A 24,156-nucleotide genomic window follows, 5' to 3' on the forward strand; every position below is an offset into this window, starting at 1 on the left:
CAAAGTCTTAGGTAAAACTTTAAATTTTTTAGCATGTAGGTTGCTAGCTTGGGTGTCATTGTTGTTTACCGTAGCAAAGAAGATTTTGAAAACACAGAAGTATTGAAAAATATATTGTAAATACTGGAATACTGTGTGAAATGTGTGGTGGAAATGGCAGACTAATACCTGAAGTCCACATCCAGTGAGTCAGACTAACATCAGCTTCATTAGCAAGCTAGATATGTTACGTACAGTGGACAAAATTGATGGTCCCCTGCTATATATGAGGAATCTGTTTTTGTCTACCCATGTCTAAAATCAAGGACTAACTGTTTTTAAAAATAATTTTGAGTGGTCTGCCACAGTTATAATGGTAATGCACATGTGTGGACCAGTTATGGCTGTATGGATCAATTACACCAATGACTCTGTCGAGGGCCAATGTTCAATATCAGTGTAATAAGAAGTGTGTCCTATAGCTGGTAAGGCAGAGGGTGGAGCTTGGGGCGGTGGATGGACACATACCAAGTCTCACTATCATGCGGAACCCCAGTTTGCTTCCTGTCTCCTGTACAACTAAACTGCATTTTCAATTAGGTTTTGAGGGAAATGTATTGTCTGCTCGATTACCTTTGTGATGTATCACAAATACACTTCAAATTAACATGTCTTTGACATTTATTTCATTACTTTACTGTCGCCTAAATCTAATGAAACAATGAGGGCAAATAAGTTTAAGAATAATGGTCTCACATGTGATGTGAATTCTGGTCTGCTGGGTAAAAGACCTCTTGCCTCCAGCCTCCCCTCCTAGGTTATTATGTAGATTTTGTGGCTCTTTAGAATCAAAAACATTTCATTCTACCTCACTGTTGTATCTTTGGATAAGAAAAGACACTGGTTTCCCTAATTTGAACCATATTTCATTTGCTGTATCCCAAACCTGAACCAGATAGTATATGCTAGGAGCAGATATTATAGCAGTAAGGATGCATGATGATCTCAAAATCATCACTGATATGCTGATAAAGGCTTCTAAAATTGCCATTGGCCTAAATAAAAATTAACAGGTGGATGATCGGGTTTGTTGTAAAAATGTTACAGAATAATAATAATAAACAGTGCATTTTGGTTGAATGCTAGTTGAAGTAGTTTTCTTATTTTACCCAGTAAGTTTCTGCATTTTCTATCTGTACTTGCCAGAGAGTCACGATCAGAGAAGACATAATTAATCTTAAAAATTCCACTACAGGAGAGACGTGATGTTCTCCGCAATTAGGTGGATAAATTATGTGCACATATCTGTATCTGCATCTGCAATCTGCAAAAAAAGATGGAAAATATCTTAAAATTTGGCAAAAATCCAATGTTGTGCATCCCTAGAAAGCCTGAATTAAAAAAAAAAAAACTGTTGGCATTGAAAATTAAAGAAAAAAAGGCAAGTAATCATCCAGTGCTGATGATCTTGCAGCGCCAGGATCTCTAAAGCTCACAAAAATGTTGACACCAGCTTGATATCACGGCATCCAAATCCTCAATCACTCAGCTACCACAATCTAGACACGGTTATATAATGAACATGCAGCTGATTTATTTGGTTTGTTTTTGGCTAACCTTCTGGGTGAAGCTACTTAATGATCTGCCTCAGCGTCAGGGTCCTGCTCTGCACCTCCACTCACCCTCCCACTGGTTGTCCTCTGTGAAGCCAATTTCTCTTTTTTACTTCCTCCCTGCTCACCTGTTTCCCCTTTACCACCTCAATCTGAACCGTCTGCTTTGTCTGAGCTCATGTTTAAGAGTAACTCTCGTGTCCTCGCTTGACCCGAACACGCTGTTGTTTATTTACAGGGAGACTTTCACGACCACCCTAGTGTGAAATCACTGTGCCACTCGGTTAGGATGGGGATCGAAAGAATGTGGTGGCCTGAATTTGAGCCGCTGACAACTTTCTTGCATGATTTACAGCCGTCCTGCACCTGGGTACAAACATATGTCTTCAGCTAGCTGAGTTATCAACTGAACTTTACATTTTCTGAAGCAGTCGCAACGCTAATTATTGTGGGATCTTATTTGTTTTGATGTGTAATACTGATACAAATCAAGGTGCAAATAAACCGATTTTACTCCTTTTTATTGAAGGAATGCCAATATTATTATTTATATGATGATAAATATCATATAATGTTCTTTATCTATAGAGCATTTATCAAAATCCAAGTTGCAAAGTGCTTCGAAAAGCAGCACAATAATTCAACGGAACTTTCGGAAACGGAATGATTTAAAATCAGGAAAGGCTCTCTGTTTTAAGAAGTGACTTTAAAGACTCCACTGACCCAGCTAAATTCATTTCCTCAGGCAGATTGTTTCAAAGGCCTGGAACAAACAAAAGATCTCTGTCCAAAGATCTCAAAGTAGTGCATAAGACACTAAAAGGTTAGGTATAAAATCAGGACAGGGGTGTTAATGGGACTTTAAAGTTGTGAGTAAAATCCTAAAATCTATTCTAAATCATACTGGAAGCCAGTGTAAAAAAAAAATCTATAACAAGAGAGATGTTATCTTGTTTCTTGGTTCCGGTTAAAAGCCTGGCAGCTGAGTTCTGAACTATCTGGAGTTTTCGCTAATGAACCCCGCCCACAAATGGAGCCAAACAGGTGGTTTTATGTCAAAATGATAGGGGCGTCAATTATGCTAATAATCTGAAGAGGTTAATCAGGCTGCAACAAGCAATTTATGTGAGGACTGTGAAGCTGAAAGAGTTTTTTGAACAATGAAACTGAAAGTTTTGATGATAAGCAGTGAATGTGTAAGTAATGTGAAGAATAATGTCTGTCTTTGTAGTCTCAAAAGTGTGTTCTACATGATGGAAATATGGTAGAGAATGAATAAAAGATGCAGGTGGAGTGAAAGGTTGCTCTTTTAATGTGCTTTAAAAGAGAAATATAAGCAAACAGACAATGTTTCATCGTCATGGAGATCCTCACAAAGGGACACAACTGCTCAGTATTTCAGCACCACGGACAGAGACAAAGAGACAGTTTGCTTATGGAAAGTTTCTTCCCTCCAATCTACAGACCGGCAGACTAACGGAGTCTGAGTAATCATTCCTGCTCTAATGCAATGCCAGTAATGGACTCCCGCGCACTCTCATTTTTCTGTTCTTAGGCGAAAGCAGTGAAATACTTGTTTAAACCTGCAAAACTAATAGCAATTTATCAAAATGCCGTATCGTCGCAGGAGAGAAATAACTGCAGTTTCGAAGACAGGGGGAGAATGGCTGCAGCCAGCCCGCTAATAACACTTTGAACCATTTTCCGGGAGGTCCTGTGGATATACAGTCACAGGTGAAGGTGATACTGAAAGGTAGCACAGAAAAGGGTATCAAATTTTAATGCGCGATGTGAGAAAGTGCATTTTTGCTTCCCCTCGTCTCCCTCGGTTTGCCTTCTCCTTCCAACCGGGTTGCTTCATCCATTTCTTCCTTCCATGTCGCCCCCCCTCCGCTCCCCCCATGGCTCTCTTCTCCTTCTGCCCCCTTTTACACTGATTTTCCATCACCTTCTACGACTCCCCATCCCCCTGTTCTACAAGCACAGCGTGTTGTGCTAAAGAGGAATTTGCTCAATTACTCTTGCTGTCACAAGATGTAGCCAGTAAGAAGAGCAGCAGCAGCAGCAGCTCTCCGTATGTTGCATCCCTGAACTCAGGACATGAGGAAGGACAAAAAGAGGAGGAAGCAAGGCCGGCATTCCCAGCAGCACCAACCCCTCCATCGTTTATTTTTTTTTTAAAGTCTTTTGATCATTGACACAAGCAGCCCTGCATCTTTTTAAACCTCCTTCAAGAGCAACAGCGGGTTCAACCGAGGAGAGAGCGATAGTTTACCACACAACGCACAGCGTCCTTGAAATAAAAACGACATTTTTAGGTTCTCAATCCCGTTGTTTAGTGTCCTTTTTTGTGTTGCTCCTCTGTGAAGTCAGAAAAAAGAAAAAGAAGAGGAGAAAAGAGCTTGAAAGGGTTTGGAGGGGAAGAAGGGGGGTTATTTGACAGCAACAATAGCAGACAGTACAGGGAGGGTATGACAGCCAATTAATTCTCATTGTTAATGGCTCCTCTAATTGTGTTCGCCTTAACGACCATGACACCGCTGTGGCCGCGTCTTTTTTTTTTTTCAATAGGTCCAGAGCACAAGCGCTCTCTGAGGGGACACAGATTAGCGTGGAGAGTGTTGGAACAGCAGAGCCACTTGTTCCCACAGATAAAGGGTGTATTCTGCAGGTCAGTGAGCAAACATTCAGGTTGAAAGACACGCATCGTCTACGTTATATAAAGCGTTTCATTTACTGGATGGCAATTTAGAGCAAAACGTACAGAAATCTCATTGGAATCTGTGCATCACATTCACAGTGTTGGCATCTGGACAGAGGATGTTTGCTCCTCCTGTTGTTAGAAATCTAGATGCCACTTTACATGCATGCTTGCTTTGTAAGTTAAAACCAGCAAGTTAGCTTAGCATAAAATCTTTAAGTTACACAGACATTAAAATTGCATCCTTAAAGCCAATTTAGTTGAAGAGGTAAATGCAATCGTACCAACACCATCCACATGTGACCTGTGATCCCACTGTTGTTAACACAATGACCCTACAAAATAAAAGTATTAACAAATGCACATATGCAAAATATTAATACTACAAAAATCTCATTCGGCAAAATCATGATCCCGGTTAAGCAACAGAAAATAATAGGTAGCATTATTCTTAATAACATACTTCTTTAGCCTCACACATTTAGAAATGTGTTGGTGGGTTGGAAAATTATGTTATTTTTTTAAAAAATTGCCAAAATTTTATTATTTTTCAGAGCCAGAAACTACAAAAGCAAAAAAATCCCTTTATTTTCGACTTTCTGACCACCATTGAACTAATCCTGTGTGGCATGAACTTCCGTTGGGAATCAAATCCGAACTTAAAATTGTGATATTTCATCAAAACAAATTTAAATGTGACTTGGATTTGTTATTTTTTTTCTGGCTTTATAATTGTGCTGTACTGCACAGAAGACATCCCTGAGTTCACTCTACTTCTAGTCACGGTTGTTCTGTTTCCATAGGGGTGCAGTAATTTATATTGCAGTAAAAAATTAGCCCACCGTGAGTAAAAATGTGGCAGGAGCAGAAAACAAAGAAACTTCTTGGTGTTCAGAGGGTTAAAATGCATTACTCTTAATCATCTGCTTGCTTGCAGAAGTTGGTTCTCTCTGTTTAAGATGTGTGTGAGAGAGAAGAGATACTATTAGCGACTCTATTAGCAAGTCTGAGCATGTTTAGCAGGTAACTTGGCAGCATCTGGATCCTCTCAGTTCTTTTTCGATGTGCAAGAGGCGCTATCAATGTGCGCAGACCAGAATGCCTCTGGATGTAGTTGGACAGGCCTGCGATCAATCAGAGCGATGGAGAGCACGCTGCAATAACACTCCTCTGTACAGTCATCGAATCAAACCCACCTCATATTAGATTGGCCTGGTATGGGTGAGGCCAGGTGGAAAGGGGAGAAACCAGAAGAAAGGAAGCTCAGATTCTAAAGCTACCTGTAAAGTTCACTAAATAACCATTTTACCTAATTTAGTTTTGCCATAATTGCAGCTTACTCAATAAAACCCTCATTTTGTGACCATCATGTCATTCATTTTGCATCACTCCTTCGTCAATGTTTATTTCCCAGTAGTGTCAGAGCTTCTTCATGCGCTGACTGATTCCTGTATGAATAAAGACGGTATAATCTCCCAAACCTGCTGAGGCAGCAGCAGCATCAGCATCTAATCGATGGGTATTGTGGTGTGCAGTGGGGTTAGTTGCCTGTGATGATGCCACACATGTAATCAAAGCCCAGACACAGTCAGACTGGGCAAATATCCTCACAGAGTCAAACGTTGTCGATACCATGAAGACATCGGAGTCATTGATTTCACCAAATTTGCAGACAAACACCTCACAAGACACTCTTTTATCTTTCAAAACACCTTTGATTCATCCCAGCCGTCCATCTCTTTCTGCTTTGATCTCCGGCTTCTCACTCTGCATTACTTCAGCCATCTCTCAGTTTTACTATCACCTTCATCTTTCCACTTAAAAACAGCTTTTTTACAACCATTTTTGTTTTACGACGCGGCCTTTAAAGACACAACTGTGCAGGCGAGATAGAAAATGCCCAAATATAGCTCAATAAAAGTCAACCATCATGTCATATATCATGAATCTGCTCATGCCTGCTGGTTGGTGGGACTGAAAAGGCACATTTGGTTCATTGAGTGTTTGACTGTTAAACTGGTTTAGAGATCAAAGGTCAAACAGGTGCAAACATGTTTAATGTCTTTTAATGTTTCATGTTTTTATTTGTTTGGATTTTTTTTATTCAAAGGTCTGAAAATAACCAGTTTAACTCCAGTTTAATTCCAGTTCAACTTGTTTAGCTTGAGGTCAACTCCAGTTCAACTTTGGTTTAACTGCAGTTAAACTCTAGTTTAGGTTGAGTTTAATTCCAGCTTAAATGCAGTTTTACTGTGGTTCAGCTCTGTTTCAATCCCAGTTTAACTTCAGTTACCTACAGTTCAAGTCCAGTTGAACTCCAGTTTGTAATCAGTTCAACTGCATTTTAACTGTGATTTCACTCAGGTTTAATTTTTAACTTGAATCACTGTGTCTTCATAGGTTTCGGTCATGTCGGATTTATGTTAAACAGTTTGAAGTTATTCAGTTCAGGTTAAACTGGTTGAACTGGTTTGTAGAAACACTAAAACTTCCTGTTAGTTTGTGTTTATTGACTGAAATTTTTAGTGTAATTGTTTCTGTTCCGATCATATTTCCAGCTCATCGATCAGACTTATTAAATGTACAATCCTACCACACGCTTCAACTCAACTTCCACTTGATGTAAAAACACTAGAAGCTACGACTTCTCAATCGATCTCCATCTTCCTTCTCGTTGTGACAACTATCCACTGATTCCCGTGTTCAGGCTTTACGCGAACATTTCCTCTACATGACATGAATTCTTCTCATTTGAATTGGAAAAATTTGCAAGACTACAAATCCTAGCCTCCGGTTTCACACACACACTCCACCTTTGTGCACTGTTTGATCAGTGTGGCTACTGGAGATTAAGCTGAACTCACATGATCTACTTTCTGATCTTCCACACCACTGACTCAGTTCCCCTCATGGCCTAAGCTCACTAACACCACCTATAAAAAATCTATAAGCTTTCATAAGCTTTTCCACACACTGGCTCCGTGTGAGGGGAGAGTGTAATTTGCGCTGCGGCGGTTTCATTGTATTTTGTTTTAACTTCTGGTGTCTAATGTGTTTGTCGATGCGCTCCTCCCAGTGTTGAATTCAGCTTTGCTGTGTCAATAGCTCTCCGGCTGATTCAACTCGGCTCAAGGCGGAAAAAGATCTGTGCGAGCCGAGATGATACACTTGGAAGCTCGGGACAGAGAGAGCGAGGGAGAAAGCGAGGGAGGGATCAAAGCCTGCAATAATTGACAGATTAGTTTTCACAGACAATTTCCTGGCAGACAGGAAGAAAAAAAAAACAGCTGTGAACATGTTCACTTATTGAAATAACATAATATGCAGCATTAGAGTGTGTCCCTGAAGGCCACACACAAATAGAAGTGACCTTGGAGAAAGAAAACATTAACAATAGTAGATGCATTTTGGCTTAATGTATGTCTGTTTGCTTAAAAAGAGATTTTATTCATTCATTTACATGCTTAGTTTTGACTTCACGGAATAAATGCATTTTCAAGTCAAGGTCAAATCAGAAAGAGAGAGGAAAACCTCTGCATACAAACACCAGCCAAACGGGCTAGAAATGAAGAAATCCTTAAAAGCAAACAGCTCAGTGTGAAGCCAGGTGCTTTACACAGAGAAAAAGCAAAAAGATGCTCTACATCAGCATCATCGCAGTCCTTCAGATTAACTTATATTTTACACAATCCACAAGTCAGCTCATCTCACGATTAGCATGATCCTTTTTTGATCATGCTAAATCAAAAAAAGAGACTCAAACTGTTTTTGCAATACTTCACTTCCATGTGGCAAATTGGCAGCATCTGTAAGTGCCAGTTTATCACTATGTTTTACGGGGGAAAGTGTATGAGCTTTCTGAGAGGCGTAAATTTAACTCACATGCTTCCTGGCAGGTGTGTCTTTGCAAGGTGAGCTGACAAATGTCCCTAAGCTAAATCACACATCTCCTATATAAGCAATGGAGCAATCTTCCCCACACAAACTTCATTTTTCCATCCTAAAAGCTTCCTATATCAATTCAATATGTTTAAAAAAAAAAAAAAAAGCTGCACTGAAAGGTTTACGTCAGCACGGGGCTCTTGGGTTGTCCCAAGCGGCTTAGCTCGGCCTCTGTAAGCGAAACTGAGAGAGAGCTGGAGCCGGACGAGAGAGCAAGACCCATTTTCCCGAAAGAAAATGAACAAAGGAGGAGGAAAAAAAAAATTCGTCCTTGTATTCAATCCCTTTAAAAAAAAAAAAAAAAAAAAAAAATCCTGACTGTGCCAGTGTCAGGAAAGCTGTGGCTTTATACTCTCTCAATGTGGCCTACTTGATTCCACTCCGGTATTTGGAAGTAAATATGAAACCGGTTCAGTGTGAAGCTCTGCATTTATGCTGCATCATGAACAAGACAAACCTCCACCTTGAAATTACAGACAGCTGGTCGCAATTTAAGATTAAAAATGCTTTTAAGAGACCAGTTTCAACAACAGTTTAGGGATATTTTTGCATGAGGTCTGTTGGAGAAATTAAACACTATCTAAAATATCAACAATAAATGTCAAGTTTTGATGTCATCCCCCAAAAATCAAAGAGGTTTTCTAGGCTCTCAGCATTTTTACGCTCCTTTTCAACTTAACTCCCAACTGTTGGTCCCCCTTCAATAAAACTTAAAAGGGAAACCTTTTTGATGGAGGAGGCAAAAAATCAGCAGAGAATGAGAGATCTGAGCCCAGAGGGGGAAGAAACAGGAGCTGAACCACTTTCTAGGAGAGAGTGAGAGAGTTCCATCAGCTGAGAAGGTTCAACACTGACACTGAGCTGGATTTATTTCAGCTGGGCAAGTTTGTGTGAGAAATATGTTGTTCTTCAGCCAAATTTGAGGCAACACTGGGACAGATCTGTGGGCTTTCAGTGGCAGAGATCACACAGGCCCATCGAGGGAATGGAAGTTATTTCTGTCACAAAAAAAAAAGAAAATGGAATTAGCTTGAAGACATTGCTGACTGTGGCCTCATAGCTAGAACGTTTCTAGGGTTTCTCCGGGTGCACCGGCTTCCTCCCACAATCTGAAGACAAAACTTGCGATGAGTGATTCTAAACTGGCTACAGGTGATGGACCACTCTGCCCTTCACCTCATATAAATATTGTAAAAATGTAAATGTTGATTCCAAATTTTTGTGAGAAAAATAACCATGGAAATTCCACTTTCATCCATTCCTTTGATGGCATCACAAGGGGAATGGAGAGAAAGACTCCTGCCATAACGTTCAGCATCACCAGCAAAAACACAACACAGTTAGCGCATTCCCATGTTTTCCCATGAAAGCAGTAGCTCTTCCTACTGTTTTCATCTGATCTCCAGCTGGCGCCGCCACTATCGAGCAGTTTTCGCCACTCGTATCGAGCATCAAGCTACACTGCGTTTGCTGCAGGGCCGTCTGCTGAGGACTTGGCAGTGGGTCAGATTTCACAGACATCCTCTATGCTTCATGCTTGACAGCTATCAAACTGTCATGGCTGTCATATATCAACCAGGGTTTGGGCTGATGAGGAAAATCCCATCTACCGGATCAGCAACACTTGCCATACATTTTGCGGTGGAGTGAATTACTTTTTAAAGGGAGGTGCTGCAGGATGTCTGTGAATGATGAGTAGAACAAGTAAAAGAACCAGAAAGAGATAAGAAAAAAGAGCCACTTTTACATGCAGTACAGTCTTTCCTGCAGTTTCCACACATATGGCTCATTCACATTTCATGTCGTGATTAACTTGTTTGTTTGTTCTAGGATTTACTCCTCCAGTGACATCACTGAGAGAGTCACCAGCTCCTCCCCGTGGCACTGCCTACCTGATGATGTAATCCGGGCAACAAGAGGTTGACAAACAGGATCTGATGATGTAACCACAGTGCAGCGGAAGGATGAGGTGCTTTTAGGGTCATGTGAATGTGAAGACATCTGTTATGTGGCCAACCCGAACGCATTTAAAGCATCACAGATAAAATAGGCACAAAAATGCCAGACACATGCAGGTGACCTCTAGGAAAAGATGAAACTGTAACATGGTAACAAACCCCCTATGCAGCAAAGACCACACATAAAATAATACAATTCTACATGTGGCATATGCAGAAAATGAGGAAAAATGAATTGGATGAACAAATGTTGCCACCACAGGTGTGAATAATGCAAATGAATGACTGAGAAAGTGTGTAAATTAATAGTTGAATGGAAGAATCCCCTGTTGTTTTTTTTATTGCTATTGCACACTACAATAAATTGCGATGGAGGGTCTGCGTGATCTGTTGAGGCGATTGGACGTGCGGTGCCTGTTCCGATCAGCTCTGCAGTGCCTCGCAGCATTAGGTGGATGGCTTTGAACAAAACTCTGGGTCACAAAGGTAACCATACCTGGCATTTCCTGAGGCAAGTGTGTGTCTACGCTCAAGTGCCTGTGCTTGAGCGTGCATGCAAATCACACACGGAGACAAAAATTAAAATGACTAAATATTGCACAAATGCACCCCACATTGCATAAAAGAATTCTTTTTATCATTGCAATTAATCTCTTTTATATCAAATCTGAAATGGTGCCATTTTTAAATCTCAATCAAACGTCTCACAAGAAAAGTGTTTTAACAGGCTCTAATGAGTGAAAGCAACTGTTGGTTTCTCCTGCAATGACAACTGCTAACAAAAAATCCCTCAGCTCTGTCTAAATAGTTAATGTTTGTTTTGAGAGATGGTGATATAACAAAAATAAGAAAAGCCCTCGGAGAGTGCAGTACTCCACCAAGGCTGCTCAGTCATTGTGTCATTTCCGACAGATGAAATCTTCAATAAAAAATGACCTTGCGGTGAGCACAGGCGTGTATTATGCATGTGTACGTTATGTACGGATACCGAACTGCGTGACCTAAATATGTAGCGGGCGGCGGGAATTGATGGGACTCGGAAACACGCCCACAATTTAATCAATTGTTCCTTGTATGATTTCCGATGGTTAAGTCCAGATAAGTTCGCAACGGCCGATTTGTAGTATGATCGGGATCATGTGATCATCAGCAGGCAGCTGACGTAGAGTTCACTTGTTGTCATAGTTGCAGTGACGCCGTGCCGCTATCTCACAATGATACAGAAATCTTTAACAAATCCATGGATCCAGACTATAAGCCGCATCACTGCCAAAATCTAATCACTTGGTCCTTGAGTCATTTCTGACCTTCCCTGAAAACTTCATGCTAATCTGTTAGTCTGCTTTTGAGTAATGTTGCGAACAGACAGACAAACAGACAAACATACGCTGATTGTCACCCCTAAAAAGAGATTAAGAAAAGCAAGCAGGGAAGACGAGGACAAGAATCAGCATCTGAGAATGAAAGAAAACAGTGACTAAAAATACAACAAAGTTGAAAAATGATACAAATAGAGAATAGTTCTACAGAGCACTTATGCTCCAGTGTCATGGGTCAAAATCCTCTTGATAATGCCACCTCCATGCCCCAGACCTACTAATGCCGACTTTGCTGCTCTTTTTATGTGCAAGTGAAAAGAGTCGTGTGACATGAATGCAGATCAATAGAAGAGAATGGAGGCATCTCACAATTTGACAGTTTCTTTTTGTGAGACCAACATGTTTTACACTTTGGACCAGAGTAACGATTGCACATTTTGACTGCATCGACTCAATCTGTTCAGCCCATAATTTAACTGCTCGTCTAACCCTCTTTGGACACACACACAGATGCATGCTGGTACACATGGTGGAAAACAATTACAATTGCCTGCTGAGGGATTTTCAGTGTTAAGCTCTCAAGAGGTGAAATCTTAGTGACAGATGGGTGGACATTTCCCCATAACTGCACTACACTCCTCTCAAAGAACCTCCAGTTCAGAAGCCCACTGACCACTGAGAGTTACACCAAAGCACAGCCGAGGAGTCGCTGAGGAATTCCTCTTAGCGCAGCAGTCGAGGGGCAAACTCTCGAGTAAATGAACCACGATTCTCCAGACATGTGTAAGTGCTATCCTACGGTCAACACATCTGCTTCCTTGCAACGCTGCATATGTTAGTAGCTGCTAATTGCCAGCTAATAGCACACTTTGTGCTAAAGGATAAAACAGACAGTAATGCATTACAGAGCTATTAAAAGCCAAATACGAGGGGTGTATTAAGGTTTCTCTAATTACATTTGACCATCTCTTTTTCTTATTTCTACATGAAAAAGTGTGCAGCTACAGTACTGAATTTTGTTGGCTGTAAGTAGCTCTTTTAATGATTATGCAATGGATTTTCACCGAGGCTTAAAAGAGTTGTTTTTAGGCCAAATTGAGGTATTTCAACATTAACATAATACATATATTTTTAATATTTCTGTCAGAGAAATGTGGACAAAAAACTGCAAGAATATGTCGAGTTGAAAAGGAGGAAAGCTTTGATTATTTCATGACAATATTTGTTTACAATATGCGATCAGATTGAGTGACACCAGATGACAACACTGATGCCATTTTCATTTGCAACCACAACTCAAAAATATGGAGATTGCACACTAATGACACACACACTCTGCTGATTGCTCATTAAGCCTGCTGTTCATTTGCATGGGGAAGAAATGAAATGCATCCATCAGACGTGTGAATAATTTACCTCCAACCACGAAGGAGGCGACTCACTGTGCAGCTAGTGTAACATGACTAACAATAAAAACAATCTCCGCAGAGCCCCACTGTGGCTGTGCAATGTTTAACTGGTAAAAGATGATGTCATGCGAAGCATCTGGATGTGTCAAGGACGAGGATGACTCGTTTGTCTTTCGGTGCGTCGGCATGTTGCCCGTGTGACAGTCGGGAGCCGCGGTTCAAGAAAAATCCTGGTTGAGCCAAACTTTGTCATTTTGATTGATCGGGAACCAGAGAAGAAGAGGACACTGGAAAGAAAGTGTTTGCAGTTTAGCCATGAGGAAAGTAGGACAACATTTGGACTCCTCATCCCTGTGGGGCTTCGCATTCTCCAGTTATTTGGCTTGTCTGTCATTCTGCTTTTCTATGTGCTGCTCTGATACACTGTACATTATTACCCCCTGACAGTAGTTTCAAACGTGTTTCTAACACCTGAAAAATGCAGGAAGACAGCCAAAAATACCATCAAGCAAAACAAGTCTTCGTATATTTACATTGATATTTTGAAGGAGACACAATCTCTAAGGTTTTCATTAAGATGTAGGGATGGAATTTGCTTAAAAATCCGGAAGGTTGCCAATTTTTGATTTAGAAATGAAAGGTCTTCAGTTGATTTTGCGAGCACAATAGATTTATGTTTCAACTGTGGGTTTCCTTGAACTGTGAACACAATCCAACTGGAGAGCAAATAAAACATAACTATAGATGGAAAATGAGATAAATCAGATCGTAATTGATTTAGTAGCAGATGGTTCCAAAAATCCAGCCACACCACAGCTTTGTTAGGACCAAAACTCTACACTCACTGGAGCAAGTCATACAAGCCTAGCAGCCAAAGTTCTGGGATGCTACAGTATCATTACATCTGGTTTCTGATTTAAAGGTGCTTTATTCATAATCCAAAAAGATGGTAGAATCACACCATTGGCTCCTCAGCCAAGCACATACACCACATGTCTGAACCCGTGTTTCCTCTCGTACTGTTAGAACAACACTTTATCAGTCGGGTAAAACAAAGCTGCAACTTCTGAGGCCGGTCATTGAAGTTGACGTGGAAGTGAGAAAAACTGTAGTTCCTCAAATGGCCACTTGAGGCCGGGTCCAAAAGCAAGTAAATCCCCATAGAGTCCCATGTTAAAATGTCCGACTTTAAAGCAGAAATGAACACGTTTACAGCCTGGTGAAATAAACACTTTTAGCCTCTATTGTTAATTCCCTGGTTCGTGATAACTATAAGTGGACTGAATTTTAATATAACACTCCCGCTTAAATTGTACCAAGACTGAAAATTATGCATAATTAAGGTTGGGGCTGTCTTGAGTAACAGCTCGGTCCCATCACAGGTGGACCGTGGTCCTGAGATGTTTGCAAGGTCTACCTCAGGTCCACTCACGCTCCACCTCTTAGCAAAATTTTGGATTAGCTGGGAGCTCACAGGAGTCAACACATACAGCTGCTGTTCAGAAAACCAACGAGTGATGTTATGAACACATTTTACGTTCGCCGTTACTGGCTGAATGGTTGGTGAACATCTGACCTTTAGTACTCTGTTGTAGGATGATGGATGGATTTCCTTTGCACTTGAGTAACTATAGCACAAGACACAGCAAGAGCTTCACTGTGAAATGGAACACAGCACAATAATCTTGATTATCTTGTTTTCATAATAGTTGGAAGCCAAAATGTTCTAATTGAAAATAAAATTCAATTGATTGTCCTCCACTACAGTGCACCTCTATTCATTTGCATTCAGGACAATATACTTAATTCAGTAATGGTTACAACTAAATTGGATCCAACCAACACCACTGGGTTCACTGAGCCAAAACGTGAGAAAGTAACACAATGGATAACCAGACACACATAAGTGTAAAAGCTCTCCAATTATGCTATATATCTCCCTGCAACAGCAGTTTTTATGTCCTTTTAACACTGCCACACGAAAACAATCACACCCCGAGTGCATATACACACCTGGACACACACGGTTGGAATGCAGACAACCGGGGCTGTCTTTGCTCGACTTGTGCATGAAAGCAGCTAATATTGTACTGGGGAGTCAGGAATCACCCAGCAGCTAAGAGAAATGAAGCAATTTAAAAGCACTACGCACCAAATGCGATATCCATGATTTGGATTCCTGCAGCAGCAGCGGCAGCCATCCTGTCATAACTGAGCAGACGTGATTCCCATTCAGGCTGAGGGGAGGAGGAGCAGAATAAAGCACACAGGCCACCTCTCAAATTATGGTAGGAAGGGGATATATAGAGAGAAAAGGGGCCAGAGAAAGAAGAATAAAAAGGTGCACTATTGAACTCCTTGAATCCATCATCCACCTCTCTCCGAATCCCTCCCACTCTTGTCTTTAGAGAGACAAACATGCAGAGAAACAGCGGGATGACTTTTCTTTCAGGCTCCAGAGACAGGAAAAAGCCACAAAGCAATGTATATTTTCTCACTTATCACTCGGGACAATGAACCATGCAAACTGTTTCAGTTTTTTGTGCCAAGGTTTTAAGACTGAAATCTGTTCCATTATAGCTGCCATGGTGCCATCATAAGTGCTGGCAAATCCATTTGTGCCACTCAAAGTAGCGCAAAAATGACATTCAAAGAAAGTTGTTTTTTAATGAGGAAAGTTCTTAAATGGACTGTTTCTCACAAAAAGTCACTCTGATGAAACCTGTTCGCGATCATACACACAATTTGAGTGGAACCCTTTAAGTGGAAAGCAATCTTATACTCACCAACACTAGGTTCACAGGAGCTGATGAACCAAAACAGAGCAAAAACAGACTGAATATTGGTTTTACTTTCATCAGGTGCACTCAGACACAATTTCAACTGAATGCTAATGTCGCTCTATATCTGCTGGATGTGGAAATTACTATGCTCATCATGCTGGTGCTCGACCAAAAATTTAGTAAACACAGTTTGCTTTAATCAACTTCTCAACGGAGGACAAGGAATAACTGTGTTCCTGGTTAAAAGAAGAACTAATTGTTTGAGGTAAGTGAAAGCTTGGCCATGGTTCAGAGAAACCAACACTGACTGTCACGACTAAGATTTGGATGAATGTTTGGGAAAAAACATCTGACATTTCTCGTCCTATTAAGAGAACGTTTGCTGCAGTATAACAATGCAATGTATTAGCTATCAAGGAATTTTCCATTTAACTGTCCATTTCAAGCAAAAGTTTGAAACACTGAAAAAGATTTCTTTAAAAATTTCCATCGCCTGCTTTGCAACCAACAACCTAGGCTACTTAGTGTCATCAGTTGGTGGCGGTATAGACTACATTACTCATGTTAAGATCATGACCCAGAAGCAGAACCAGTTGTTTGCACACTACTCAATAACCCTGAAGACGAACAGAGTCAAACAAAACCAGTCGCTTTGGTGAATCTACAAGAGGAAAATGGATGGAAGTCTTGATGATCTCTATTTAATTAAGTTTTAATAATTATTTCATGTGAGCTGGTGTTGGACATATTTCATGCTGTATAGAGACAAAGACAAAGAAAGAAGGTAAATATTTGCTATGTCAGAACCTATTTGGAAAAAGTTCTTCTATGTCTTGTGAAGCGTATTAACTCCTACAGAAACTCTTGTTGTGAAAAAACTCTTGCAAAATCAGGGATTTGTTTAGAATTTTGCCTATTCAGTCAAACTGTGCTAATTTGATACTTTATCCCTCTGTACCACACACTCCACTGGATATTTGAAAGGCATGTTTTCTTTTAAAAAGATTGCAAAGTTACACCGCTTAACGCCACAATGTGTAAAAACAGAAAGAACTGTCAAATTTTCAACTTTTTGACAGTCCTTGAACTAATCATCTGTGACGTGCACTTCCACAGGAAAACAGATCTAATCTTAAAATCATCCTATTTTAGCAAAATCACTTTTTTCTGCATGTCATATTTTTAAAAATTTGCTAAAAACTAACAGTTTCCACGAACCAGATTCCGTAAAAAAAAAAAAAAAAAAAAAAGTTCTACAATTCTCAGCACAATCTAGAAGCCATTAGTGACTTAAGTCAAAATTCTAGGGACTCTTCAGTTGAACTGCAGACAGTGTTTACACAACAGATAAGAGATTATTATGGAAATCAATTCAATTGTAAGTAGTGAAATATCTATGGTATTTAGAGCCTGAGTTATTTTTTCAGTGTTGCTACCACCCATAGACACTTGGAAAATGATTGCACATGTTGACTCCAGGTTTTGTCCAATTTTCGTAAAAAAACATTGAATAAATTTTACTTTCTTGTTCAATTTATGACACAACTGTGTTACACGGCACAAAAGCCTTTTTTATTTTGAGTTCTCTCAACCTTTAGTCATCATTGTGCTGTTTCTATAGAGATACGGTACTTTTTATTGCAGTGAAAAATTAGCCCAAAGTGAATGAAATGGTGATGGGAGCATAAAAAGGCCAGAAAGTACTTGGGTTTCAGACAGTTCCTCATGGAAACACAACTATTAATTTATTATTGCACAAGCAAAAGAGGATGCTTATTGTATTAGAGAGAACAGAAGCACTCATCATTCTAAACATTTAATCAGATGACTGATATTATCTTACTGCCATAATTCTGCTCATAACAGTGTGACCCAGCTTGCAACAGGCTTTTCATAGTGTAATTTTTCAATAGCATTCTCTGTGGCTCTAAATTTTCACCTTCTACTGGTTGCATACGGCTGCTGTAAAGCCACATCGATGATGGATTTCGATAAAGGCAATAGTGCAGCTTCGGAATAAGGATATAGTGCTTCGAGATCAAAGCTAACGTGGCTCTAAAGGGTTAGCTTAGCCAGTGGAGTCTGTGCTGGCAAAGTTCCAGGCTCATTGATCTGAGAGCATCAGAACAAGGAGACACTGCAGCATCCAGCAGGCACTCAGCAGGGCTACTCTGTAATGTATGCCACAATCTATGTGTGAGCGCATGTGGGTGCGCTGGACTCCCCATCTCAAAGTGCAATCTGCAAACCCCACTTTATTCCTGCATTAGACGGTCGCAGGCAGGAAATAGCATATGAATGCATATGAGATGGTGTAGGCCAGTAGGAGGGAACTGAGGGCACGGTGGGCGGGGAGGGAGTCGCAACCAATGTGGAAAAACATGCCGACTGCCAGGTGGCATGTTAGGGTTCGTGCGCATTAGCGAGCGTCTTGTGTGTAAGAGCAGAGATTAATATATCTGTGAGAGTGTGTGGGAGGCGAGGAAGCAGCAGAGAAGCACCTGGAGCTACACGAGAACCCTGGGATTTCCACCTCAGGCAACTGGATTGCTGCCGATCAGACGCCCGTGCGCCTCAACACTAACACACAAGCACACGGATTGTCACCCTCCTTCGTGAACACACAGTCCGGCTTTGACGCTCTCATTTTAACACTTGGCAGCCTCGAAGCGCATTCAGAGAAGCAAAGGACAGGGTGGACAGAAGGCTCCAGCCCAGTCAGGAGATGGGTTAAGTGGTGGAGAGCCTGATGGTTGGAGGATGGAACTGAATACTGATTCAGACTGCAGAGGTGGCTCCTGTGGCATAAGCTGCTGATTACAGGAGAAAAGAGAGGTGGGGAGGGGGATGGAGATAGGATGGAGGAGAGGAAATGTGAGACACAGTGAGTTTGGATGGTTGAAGGAGGACAGTCAAGAAAGGAGATGGAGTAATGAGCTAGTTGGACAACGGTAGGCGAAGAACTAGGAGTCAACGACTGGAAGGAAATGAGAATGGGAGGCTGAGAAAGTAAGAGGCACAGTTGACAGAGAAGTGAGGAAGAAAGAGGCGTCGACAGGATTGCTGAAGGCTTCCTTCAGATCACACAGGCCCCTTAAGAATCTTGCGCAGACTGAGTAACACAATTGCAACACTTCAGACTCCGTCAGAGAAGTTTTTGAGTTCGTACCAGAAACAACTTTCCAGCCACATTCAGTGTTCGGAGCTGAAGGCGGCCTTGATTTGCATTCTTCAAATTATGTCGCTGACAGAGATGAGGAATGCGTGATGGGAGTGAGTGAGCATTTAATTTTTCATTGGGAGCTTCGCAAATGGATTTTCTGCTCCCTTTTAATCAAATAAAAACACATAGTCGAGCTGGGAAAATGGTGGTTAAGCTGGAAATCTCTCTCATCCCAACATTCAGGAATTATTCGTTTTCCTCCATGCTTCCTTGTTTCATTACTTAAACACCCGCTTCGGTAAAAATTATGTTGTTGGTTTTTTTTTACCACATCCAGGTGATGTTTTTTATGAGCTAAAAGACATGTTTTGATTGAAATCAGCAGTCAAAGCCATGGCTGAGTGTTTCCACCTTCAAACTGCAGCGTACCAATGACAGTCTCAAAAACACAGCTTTCCGTATCATTACTCTTCCTCAAACTTGTAAAGCTGCGTTACTCCAATATTACAAATTGCCAGCGTGTAATACAGATTAATTCAGACAGAATCATAGGTGAGCTGGTGTGCTTGTGGTGCAGCGAGAGGGGAGGAGTGAATGGAAAGATGCGTAAACTTCATAGATCCACACATTTAAAGGAAGCCATGGTGTAGAATTGCATCTGAAAAAGGATTATTTTCACAGAAAAAACTTCTACATATGATACTTTGATGCAAAGATATGAGTCTCTAAAGGTTTAATCAATGGTCAAAGAGGTACTTTTAAGCAAAAACCCACTGACTCATCATTTTGGTTGTTTTCACTCTCTTTCTATGCATTCATTGTTGTATTTGCAGAGCATTTGTCTTCTTTTTCAATTATGGAATTATTTGCAGATGGACCACCAGAACATTAATCTGAAGGAGTGACTATAACACAAAAAAATCATAATGACTGGTGAAAAAAAAATATTGACTTAGCTTTCTATTGTGATTTTTGAATGGGAGTCTAAGGGAGCCAGAGGTTTTTGGAGGTAGCACCTAGTGGCACTCAGTGGTATTACACTTTATGGCACTTCTGTATTGGTTTCACTTTTCAGAGCCAGTTGCTACGTCCATCATTTTTATACAGAATATGAGTTAGATGAGAAGATTCTCAAAGTCCGTTCATGAAATACAAATCGACCACCAACAGCTAGCTCAACTTAGCAACAAAAGAAATGTTACCCAAATTGCCAAATTTTAGGTTTCACAGACTTCCCAGATTTTTCCTCAAAGAAGGTCCCTTTTTGCACAGTATACTCAGTAACCAGAACAACCACAAGTCAAGGGGTTACGAATATCTTGAACGCAGACATACACACACACACACACACACACCTTATTAGCAAGCTTGTGTCTGTCATCCTTCCATGAACAGAAATGTATCTCGTCTCCTGCAGCACTGACAGCACAGCGACACACCATCATGTCTGACCAGAATCAATGCTCTAAGAGGAAATTACAATGCCGCTTCACGTCTTCTGCATTTCATGTATCGTTGCTTTTACATTATGAGACAGTGTACAGTATGCTGTCTTGAGGGTTTTTTTTCCTCTCTTCATCTCTCTGTCTCATTGTTCATCATTCTGCTGAACTGTCAGGGGCCATGCTTGGTAAATCACAAATTAATGTACTTATTGAATCCTCCTCTGACATTTATTTTGTACAGCTCATATCATGGGGGTTTTGTATGCGCTCGTCAATGCATTCGAAAGCAGCTTTGTGGGGGTTTTTCTAGTATCCATGCTAATGTATACTATTCCTGACCCGTACTCTTTAGGAATTATGACTTAATGGCACGATAAATCAATCTGGATTAACAGAAACAATGCAAATGCAGCCGAGTGGAACAGATGGGGCTCAGCGCGGTGTGTTGTGATTGTAACTGTGTGTGTGTGTGTGTGTGTGTGTGTGTGTGTGTGTGTGTGTGTGTGTGTGTGTGTGTGTGTGTGTGTGTGTGTGTGTGTGTGTGTGTGTGTGTGTGTCTCTCTGGCAGAAGCAATTCCTGTGACCTTGATGACGGCAAGCAAAGAACATCCAGCACCATGGACAGCTCTGAAGCACGTACAGAGCGGAAGTTATCCTGTTTTATTGTTTTAGCACACTAAATTGATGTGTATTTAATGTGACTTTTCTGACACACAACAAAAATGCTGTGCGTCTGTGCAGAGAGTCATGGAGGGATAGTGAGAGTAGGAGGTTCTAGAGAAAAACCTAATGCAATCACCGGCAGCGCTGTGGAAGATTTGTTTTCTACCCAGACAGTAAGAGCTGCACAGAAGTGACTTAGAATCCAGATATTAGTCTGATCTCGCGTTTGTGGTTGCACTTGTTGGAGTTTTACAATGCAAACAGTAAATTAGTTCATTTTGATCACGCTGTCCTAGAGCAAAAAATCCATGTTCAAGCCTCTACACAAATGTACAAGACTCATCAGACTCCGATCACTGCAGAAGCTCCAGCTTTTAACGAATGCCAAGTAAGCTGCATAAAGCTGATTACTAAGGAAGTTTCTGGAAAAGTAAAGTATATAAGCATGTGTATTGACATATAATACACTATATAAATTCTAATTTATAGAATGACACTAGAAAACCAAAAAGAAGTTGACGGTAGATACTTAATTCCTGATATTTGAGAGACAATATATAGATTTTACTGCTTTATCTGCCTGTATCTACCCACTGTTCCTGTATGGCTGTAACTCAGTAGTGTTTATTTAAATTTTTGATTATCTGCTCAGGTAGCCCATTAATCATTTGGTCTATATGCGGTCAGAAAACTGAAAAAAAAGTACTACAAAACCTCAAATCAAATTGAATCAAGTTTCATTATATAGCATGCTTAAAACCAAGCAGAGTTGGTAAGAAGTGCTGCAGATGTGCACGGTCACGCAGCAACAAAATAAGTGCAAAAAGCAGTCAATTTGTAAAAGAAAGCCAAAACAAGATAGTAAGATATAAGATCAAGATAAAATAAATAAAAGCCAAAAAAAAAAGAATGGTTTTTTTTGGATTTGTATGTCTTCATTTAGCTTTTTTTGTCTTATCGACAGTCTTTAATGTCAAATTTAGCATTTTACTATCAAATAAGCATATGATAATCAGTGAATACAACTGATGAGCTGGAACATGTCTTGACTGATCAATCAATTATCAAAATATAAGGGGACGATTTTTTATATTTAATACACATATTGATTTGTCAATTTAAGTTCTGAATTCAATTTTGAAACCCTAAACTGGGAGTAATCGCAACACACCTACGGAACAGTTAGATTGAAGGCGTGTCAGGGGCTCTGAGGTGGCTGTAAGGTGATTTAAAAGCAACCTGTCTTCCTGTCTCCGCTCTCATCCCTCCCAGACATGTTCCTACAGTGTAACATCCTTCAGCTTGTGTCTTAATGAGCAATAAGCTGCTGTAGTCTCTTCGCCTGCAAGCCTGTACGATCAGACTTCCATGTGGGTGTTTCAAACAAAAAGCGCTGACACTCGTCTCAAAGTCAAGTGCTTTGCCTTCAGGAGTTTGCTTGTTTCCAGGCGTGTGTTTACAATGTCGCCACGCTCTCCTGATACCTGTGAAACATGCATTTTAAAGAACAGTCTCCTTATTCGGTATTCAAAGTGTGGAAACACACCGGAAAATCTCTAAAGGAACAAAACCTAGACTTCAGTTCTAAAAAAATATCACTTTATCTCCAGGTTTAAGCCCAACCGCACAGTTTTCAGTGCAGAATTAACACACCACTACTGCTAAAAGTGCCAGCCTAGGGCCTTCAAAAATCAATATCCATTAAGTATTCAATTGATTGAGCGAGGCGAGTGAATATTGTGGAAAATGCAGTAGGAGCTTGAATCACCTGTCAGAAAATTAAGCTTCAGCTTGTCAGGGAAAGGAGGGGGGAGGATGTGAAGCTAATTAAAGTCATATCATGTGCAATCCAGACTCATATGGAGTCTGTGGGAAATGTTGAATGTAGTTTCACAATAATGTTTATATGGTGCAACATGTTTACCGCATTGATAATAGACTGTGACATTACATGTCCCTCCAGGATGCCACATAAATAGTTGCTATATTTAGATTAGAAAACGTGCAATCTGGGTCACTGATTATATTAATCCTTGTAATTGTATTTCATGTGACAGGCAGTGGTTACATGGTGGATTAATGTCACTTGACTGGCAAATTCAGGCTTGCATCAGACTGCTGATTTGCATTAAGCACCTATTATTGCAACTACTGTAAAGATGTGAGAGCTCCTAGTGATTTCTGGCTGTATTTCTGCAGTGCACACAGCACGAAAGCTACTTACTCCGCTTTCCTGGCCAGTCCAACTGAGCGGCAGAGCGTGGTGGGAGTCTGCGGAACCAGGGACTTGCAGCAGGGGCTCCTCTTGTCCTCCTCGGCTGAGTCGGGGCTGGCTTGGCTCGCTTTGGGCGACTGTGGCGAGGTGGGGACGAGCTGCAGCTGCTGGGGGTGGTGGGAAGACGGCACGGGAGGAGCGTGGTGCTGCTGAGGCTGGGCCGAGAGACCGGTGATCTGCTGCTGCTGCGGCGGCGGCGGCTGCTGCTGCTGCTGCGCCTGCTGGCCGAGGTGAGCCGCAGCTTTGTTGCTCCCCGGGTGCGGATGGAGGTGGGCCGGCGCCTGGGGACTGGCGCTGCGGTGAGTCGGGGGGTGGTGGTGGTGATGATGGTGGTGCTGAGGCTGGGGGGGCTGCTGGACGTAGTGGTGGGGGTCCCGCAACTGTCGGTTCTCTCCGATCAGGTCCTCCACCTTCCGCTCGAGTTCGTCGATGCGTTGGCGCTGCGTCTGGATCAGGCTCTGCTGGTTCTGCACGATGGTGGTGAGCTCCTTCAGGTAGAGAACGGCTTTCATTGGATTATCCAGCAGGCTCTCCATCACTGACTGCAGCTGTGGCTGTGTGCGCGGCGATGTTGACTTCCTTCTTCAGCTGTTTGTGGCGCTGCGATCCGACGATGGGGCCTCTGAGCGGTGCGTAACCGGGATGCTGTGGCGGCGGTCTGACGCCTCTACGCTCCGGTGAGGGTGGGTAGTCTCTCTCTCTCTCTCTCTCTCTCTCTCTCTCTCTCTCTCTCTCTCTCTCTCTCTCTCTCTCTCTCTCTCTCTCTCTCTCTTCTCTCTCTCTCTCTCTCTCTCTCTCTCTTTCTGGTGCTGATGCAAGGGGGGTGTCAGCATCAGCGTAGAGAGGAGGCGGAGTAGTAGTGGACCAGTGATGTCAACACGTACAGCAAATAGTCAAGCAGTTTGC

The 24,156-nt window shown here is 41.4% G+C and overlaps 1 protein-coding gene across 3 annotated transcripts in view; it reads right to left on the reverse strand.

Annotated features, from left to right (window-relative positions):
- iqsec3a (IQ motif and Sec7 domain ArfGEF 3a) overlaps positions 1–23,922 on the reverse strand; it is a 131,072-nt gene extending 107,150 nt beyond the window's left edge. For 2 of the 3 annotated variants that reach the window (XM_023274706.3, XM_023274707.3), the window contains exon 1: positions 23,200–23,922. In XM_023274706.3, the coding sequence (XP_023130474.2) occupies positions 23,200–23,786 (587 nt within the window). In that variant the 5' untranslated portion in view covers positions 23,787–23,922. The remainder of the gene's footprint in view (positions 1–23,199) is intronic. The other variant, XM_055006823.1, reaches the window with a different exon arrangement.
- Positions 23,923–24,156: the final 234 nt, after the last annotated feature.

Source organism: Amphiprion ocellaris, chromosome 21, assembly GCF_022539595.1.
Source record: "Amphiprion ocellaris isolate individual 3 ecotype Okinawa chromosome 21, ASM2253959v1, whole genome shotgun sequence".
NCBI lineage: Eukaryota > Metazoa > Chordata > Actinopteri > Pomacentridae > Amphiprion > Amphiprion ocellaris.